This window comes from Oryzias melastigma, linkage group LG1 (assembly GCF_002922805.2).
Source record: "Oryzias melastigma strain HK-1 linkage group LG1, ASM292280v2, whole genome shotgun sequence".
Classification (NCBI taxonomy): domain Eukaryota; kingdom Metazoa; phylum Chordata; class Actinopteri; order Beloniformes; family Adrianichthyidae; genus Oryzias; species Oryzias melastigma.
The window spans coordinates 575,824-582,356 of NC_050512.1; the positions used below are offsets into that span (position 1 = coordinate 575,824).

The 6,533-nt window shown below is 43.8% G+C and overlaps 1 protein-coding gene across 3 annotated transcripts in view; it reads left to right on the top strand.

The window, feature by feature from the left end:
• The window catches only part of LOC112137316 (adhesion G protein-coupled receptor L1), a 44,449-nt gene that overhangs the window by 15,823 nt on the left and 22,093 nt on the right, over positions 1-6,533 (top strand). For all 3 annotated transcript variants that reach the window (XM_024259567.2, XM_024259569.2, XM_024259568.2), the window contains exons 2-4: positions 582-701; positions 2,327-2,540; positions 3,889-3,998. In XM_024259567.2, the coding sequence (XP_024115335.1) occupies positions 632-701; positions 2,327-2,540; positions 3,889-3,998 (394 nt within the window). In that variant the 5' untranslated portion in view covers positions 582-631. The remainder of the gene's footprint in view (positions 1-581; positions 702-2,326; positions 2,541-3,888; positions 3,999-6,533) is intronic.

The window sequence follows — 6,533 nt, forward strand, 5'->3', positions numbered from 1 at the left end:
AGTTGCTAAAATATATAAATGCCAAATTAACTTAAAACACTAAAAAAAGGCTAAGTTTACCAAAACAGCTAGCATGTAACTGAAATATTAGCTAAACTCCTAAACAACCTTAATAAATGCCAAAATAAATGGCGTATACTTGTACAGCGCTTTCTACCCTCCTTCGAGGGCCCAAAGCGCTTCACAGTCACAGACCCATTCACACATTCACACACTGGTGGTGGCTCCGCTGCTGAACACTGGCGCCAACCTCCCACCAGAGGATATTCGGGGTTCAGTGTCTTGCCCACGGACACTTTGACACATGGGCAGGCAAGGCTGGAGTTGAACCCGCTTGCTTCCAATCAGGAGTCGACCTACCGCTGCACCACGGCCATAAAGCTAGCACAATGTCATTTAACTTTTAACTTTACTACACTCTGACTCCATATAATATAAAGTAACGACTAATCGACTATTAAATTAGGTTTCGAGTATTTTAATAGTCGATTATTCGTTGATAAGTCGACTAATTCTGGAAGCCCTTCTTCAAAGGCAAATAATGGAGTTTTGATTTGAGTTTTGTTCTGCTTCCTCTACAGGCTCACCTGCTACTAGCTTGACTACACAGTCCTAACTCCTGTCGTCCAGCATGGCCCTGTCACTGTGGCTTGTCGGAGTGTCTGTTTTCACTCTGGCTCACGTGACCCCCTCTGACCAAGGTAGGTGTTTTGGACCCTGTGCAGTGACATTGTAAGGTACAAATGTGAAACCTATTACATAGAAAACTTGTGATGCAAGAATTATATTTTTGCAAGGAATTGTGTAATTCTCTCACACTAACTCTGTACTGGTGAATTGTAATTGGATTTTCTCTATTATTCCTGGTGTGCATGGATTTTTCACATTGAGCACGTGCTTCGCATGTTCACTTCTGGCCCTAAAGCAAGCTGAAATCCAGAGCCTGTCACATTGTCTTCACCAGGCGCTTGCCTGACAGTCTTGAATAAAATTATCTTCTCTGCTGTCAGAAAACTCTGCAAATCTGACAGAGCCACATGGCATGTCTCATCACATGTAGGTGTCACGCTGGTGCTGCTATGGTTTTTCTTCTTTTTTTGGTCTCATCCTGCATCTTTAGTGTCATGTTTCCTGAATCTACATTGGGATAATGTGGAATGTGTCGACATTTTCAAAACTTCTTTACTGCCTATAAACAGTCAGCCTCAAAGAAATCATGCAGCAAATTTTATACAAATGGAAACTAAACTAATCCTGGAAGAAGTTTTTAAATGGGACCCTATCCTTTTCTTCCTGTGAAAGTTTTTGCAGTCGGTTTTGGGTTTTGTTGGATTGTCAGGAATCTTTACAAAGCCTAAATAATAAAATAAATGATACAATAACAGTTCCTATAATAGCTGCTCATCTCTGATCTGGAGTAAAACAGAGTCCCAGAAATTGTGGTAGAATTGAAATGCAAAACAAGATGATAGAAACTTTAAGTTTCCATGTGAAGAAACTAAAGTGCTTCTCCGAGTTCACCTGTAGCATGCTAGCGAGCTCTTTTGTAGCATGCTAGTAAGCGTAGTATGCTAGCAAGCTCCACTGTAGCATTCTAGCTATCTCTGCTGAAGCAAGCTCCATTGCAGCATGCTAGTTAGCTCTTCTGTAGCATGCTAGTGAGCTTCTCAACAGTGAGTTAGCGAGCTCTGCTGTAGCATGCTAGTGAGTTCCTCAGTATTGAGCTCGCGAGCCCCACTGTACCATGCTAGTGAGCGCAGCATGCTAGCGAGCTCCACTCTTGCATGTTAGCGAGCTCCATTGTAGCATGCTAGCGAGCTTTTCTGTATTGAGCTAGCGAGCACCTCTGTAGCAAGCTAGCATGCTCAGCTGTATGGAGCTATAAAAGGATAAAGTTAGGTACCAAATCTCATAAATGTGTATTGAGGACAGGTCTTTTCTTTGTCAAATGAACTCTTTAACACCTGAGGCGTCATCAGTGGGGCTTAAACACAAAATCTTTAGTGTACTGTAACTTTTCAACCGCTAACTCAATAATTCCAGTAGATTATCTACTGGAATTCCAATCTACTGGAATTATCCAGTAAAACAATTTAATATAACAATATATAACAATTTAAAAATTACATTAAATCAAAAAACATAAACACACTGGAGCTCTGGTGTTAAAGGGTTAAAAGTGATTCCAGGTTTTGTTATTCTTACCTTTTAAGTTTCGTCTTTGTAGTACCTATCTATTGAATTTAATTAAAAGACTAAATTGGTGTGTAAAAACAACTTGCATTTTTCTAAAACTTTGCTCTTTCTATTTCTCTTTCCCTTGCAGCTATGTCCCGGGCCGCCATGCCCTTTGGATTGCTACGCAGAGAGCTAGCATGTGAGGGTTACCCCATAGAGCTGCGCTGCCCAGGAAGTGACGTGGTTATGGTGGAGACCGCCAACTATGGACGCACTGATGATAAGATATGTGATGCAGACCCCTTCCAGATGGAGAACACACAGTGTTATCTTCCTGATGCCCTTAAGATCATGTCCCAGAGGTGTGTGGTTATGGAGTCTAATCAGTAGTACATTGTTTTAATGACCCCCGTGTTTTTTTGGTTGTCTTGTTTGGTTTACTAGCACTTATCTAATGATTACTCAGGATGTAACGATTCTTCGTAAATCTGTAAAAAATGATTCAATTTCATCGACATGTTCATCAATGCAGAAAATTCAAAAATTGGTTTGTATCGGTCTGTGTCTACATTTAAAAATGCAGAGTAGATGACATTTCTCCATGTAGGCTTGCTAGTAGTGTGTGTGCCTGTGAGTGTGTGCGCGCCTGTGAGTGTGTGCGCACATGTGAGTGTGTGCGCACATGTGAGTGTGTGCATGCCTGTGAGTGTGTGCGCACATGTGAGTGTGTGCGCACATGTGAGTGTGTGCATGCCTGTGAGTGTGTGCGCACCTGTGAGTGTGTGCACGCCTGTGAGTGTGTGCGCACCTGTGAGTGTGAACCTGTTAGTGTATGCACATCTGTGTGTGCATGCCTGTGAGTCTGCAGCTGTGAGTGTGTGCACGCCTGTGAGTGTGTGCACGCCTATGAGTGTGTATGCGACTCTGAGTGTGTGCACGCCTGTGAGTGTGTACGTGACTGTGAGTGCGCACCTGTGAGTGTGAGCCTGTTAGTGTATGCGCATCTGTGTGTGCATGCCTGTGAGTCTGCAGCTGTGAGTGTGTGCACGCCTGTGAGTGTGTGCACGCCTGTGAGTGTGTGCGCGCCTATGAGTGTGTATGCGATTCTGAGTGTGTGCACGCCTGTGAGTGTGTACGTGACTGTGAGTGTGAGTGTGCACCTGTGAGTGTGAGCCTGTTAGTGTATGCGCATCTGTGTGTGCATGCCTGTGAGTCTGCAGCTGTGAGTGTGTGCGTGCTTGTTTGTGTGTGCGCACCTGTGAGTGCTTATTAACTCTCTTTAGATCTCTGTCTTTTTCTCTCTGAAGCTGCGTGTGAACGCTCATTTGCCTTAAAATACCTTTAATTCATTGTGTTGAGAAAAAATAAATTGGGGAAAAAAAACTGACAAGAATGTGAATAGAATCGTGGCTTGACTGAATCGTTACATCCCTACCTCAAACTTAAAGTCTTTTTTACGCAGATTGAATATCTGAGACATTAGACTGACACAGATCTTAAAGCCAGTATTCATGTGTTAAATAGACCTGCAAGTGTACAGCAATCTGTCTGGATGCATATCGTCTGTGCACTCAGCAGTCATTTCCTAGAAGATGTAATCAATATTCTACTAGAGACAGAGCAGAAAAACCTGAGTGCCCTTTACGTCCTTTTTCCTGTTAATCACGGTCTTTCCCTGTGCCCCCCCCCGTCCACCCTCCACTGCTACAGATGCAACAACAGGACTCAGTGTGTGGTGGTCGCCGGGGTCGACGTCTTCCCAGATCCCTGCCCCGGAACATACAAGTACTTGGAGATCCAGTATGAGTGTGTACCTTACAGTGAGTATATGCTTGTATGTACACACACAAACAGACACACAAATACAGTACACAGACCATGAGGCAAACAAGTATTTGAACATCCTGGGATTTTGAAAGTTCTCCCACTTGGAGGACTCTGAAAGTTTGATCTTCTCTGTGAGATATAAACATAAAAAGATCTGGAAATCACACTGTATGATTTGTTTAAAACATGTTTTTGTATTCTGCTGCAAATGTTTGAACACCTGTCTATCAGCTAGGATTCTGACTCTCACAGACCTGTTAGCCCTTCTTTAAAAAGTCCTCTTCCACTTATTATGCTAAATTAGAAGTACTTGTTTGAGGTGGTTACCTGGATTAAGACACCTGTTGATCCCATACAATCAGGAAGAATCGTGGCCCAGACCAAAGAGCTGTCCAAAGACTCCAGAGACTAAATTAATGTTGTTTATACACTAAGACGTCGACGAAGGTTCTCCGGCTTTACCAGCACATGTCCAGGCCCGTCTTCAGTTTGGCAGGGGTCACCAACAACACTGGTCCTGTAGGGCTACCGGCCTGCTTGTTTTCCATCTAACCCTACTCCAGCAGATGCTGATGAGCTAGATTGTATCATACCAGCTTCTGATTGACTGAGCACACCTGATCCAGGTGAGCAGTCATAACTGAAGCAGGGTTAACTGTAAAATGAGCAGGGCGGGAGGTTTGGTAACAGGTTTGGTGACCCCTGATCCAGAGGAATCATGAGAGAAAGTCATGTGGTCAGATGAAACCAAAATAAAACTGTTTGATCTGAATGGTAAATGTTGTATACATGTATAGCGCTTTCTACCCTCCTTCGAGGGCCCAAAGCGCTTCACAGTCACAGACCCATTCACCCATTCACACACACATTCACACACTGATGGTGGCTCCGCTGCTGAACACTGGCGCCAACCTCCCACCAGAGGATATTTGGGGTTCAGTGTCTTGCCCAAGGACACTTCGACACATGGGCGGGGAAGGCGGGAGTCGAACCCGCTCACTTCTGATCAGGAGTCAACCGCCCTACCACTGCACCACGGCCGCCCGTGTATATTGACGAGTAGCATCCCAAGAACACCATCTCTACTGCTAAGCATGGGGGTGGTAGCATCATGCTATGGGGTGTTTTTCTGCACACGGGACAGGACGACTACTCTGTATTAAGAAGAGGATTAGCGGGCGTTTTGGGGATCCACCTCCTTCCCTCAGGTAGAGCAATGAAGATGGGTCGCCGAGTTCCAACATCAACAGCCAGGAGAACCAAGGAGAACCCGATCAAGGTTCTGGAGTGGCCTGGCCAGTCTCCAGAATTACACCCAATAGAAAATCTTTGGAGGAGCTCAAACAAAACCTGACTGATCAAGAGAAGATCTGGGAGGAGGAATGGGCCAAAATCCCTCCTGCAGTTTGTGAAAACCTGATGAGAACTACAGGAAACGTTTGACCTGCGGAATCACAAACAAAGACTACTGTAACAGATATTAACACTGACTTTTTCGGGTGTTCAAATACTTATTTGCAGCAGTAGTGTAAAAACAAATTATGCTTAAAAGTTATACAATGTGACTTCCAGATTTTTTTAGGTTATGTCTCTCACAGAGGACATTAAGATTAATTGTAGAGATACTTGTATACTGTATATAGAGCTAATTTACACAAGCAAGCCAAATGCATGAATACATGATCGAACAATAATTCTGTCTGAATGCACTTTAGATTTAATCTTTTTTTCAAGGTGACTGATTCCCTGTTAGACTGATGGGTAGGAAATACTTTTGACTGTATAAGAGAACTGGACTGAGTATCCGCTCCGTTCCAAGCAGGAAGTACCTAGTAATATTCTATTCTATTGGTCTGAATATCCATTCTTGATCTGATCCATTTTATATATCTTCTTTTTTATTTCATGACAGATACGGTTCAAGATATTTAAGTTACAAACTGGCCAATCAGACGCCTCAATAAAAGCTTGTGGTATCAGCTGCTCCTCCGTCTCAAACGTTCAAAATGTTTGATTGACAGATTTCAGTGGAAGGGGAGTGTACTTCCAACAAGCTCACTCCTGATTGGTGACAGTGGTTGCCATAGAAACGTTGATTCAGACTGATTCAGACAATCACTGTCGCCTGTTAGGTGGAAACATGGCAACTGAATTGACTTCATTTGGTTGGAGCCGGAAGAAAACCATTTAAAATGGATGATGTCACGCTCACTCTGTCCAGTTCTCACATACTGTCAATGGGAAAACCAGCCGTTTTGACCTCAGGGAGTGTGTTTTTATGTTGCACTTGTTAAATTACGCAAAAGCGTTAAATGCAGACAGTTGGGGGGGTCTGTAGAGTATCTGCTGACTGTCACAAAGTGTCGTGTGCAGAGGTGTGTGTGAGTGTGTGTGTGCGTGATGTTGTGTGAGTGCACTGGCGCTTGCATGTATGTATGTTTTCTTTTGCAGATTCACACCTCAGGAGTTGCTCTCTTCTCTCCACAGGGGCCTGTTATGGGAAGGAGAGAAGGAGCGGGGGGGGGGGG